The 237-nt window shown below is 69.2% G+C and overlaps 1 protein-coding gene across 1 annotated transcript in view; it reads left to right on the top strand.

The window, feature by feature from the left end:
* CELSR1 (cadherin, EGF LAG seven-pass G-type receptor 1) overlaps nt 1-237 on the top strand; it is a 109,059-nt gene that overhangs the window by 105,867 nt on the left and 2,955 nt on the right. Inside the window, exon 31 of the mRNA XM_014533162.1 lies at nt 47-236. Coding sequence (XP_014388648.1) covers nt 47-236 — 190 coding nt within the window. The remainder of the gene's footprint in view (nt 1-46; nt 237) is intronic.

Genomic DNA, 237 nt, shown 5'->3' on the forward strand with positions numbered 1-237 from the left:
CTGCCGGGTGCCAGGCACTGTCAGGGTGCTGGGTGCTGGGTGCCAGGCGCTGTCAGGGTGTTGGGTGCTGGGGTGCTGCCGGGTGCCCACAGTGGGGCTTTCTGTGGGGATGGGCCCCCCTGCACCCCTTTGGTGCTCTTGTTCTCACAGCACCCTCCCCGCCCCCAGCGCTCCCTCAACTGCAACACCACCTACAGCGAGGAGCCCCACATGCTGCGCACGGCCCTGGGCGAGTCC

This window comes from Myotis brandtii, unplaced genomic scaffold (genome assembly GCF_000412655.1).
Source record: "Myotis brandtii unplaced genomic scaffold, ASM41265v1 scaffold952, whole genome shotgun sequence".
NCBI lineage: Eukaryota > Metazoa > Chordata > Mammalia > Chiroptera > Vespertilionidae > Myotis > Myotis brandtii.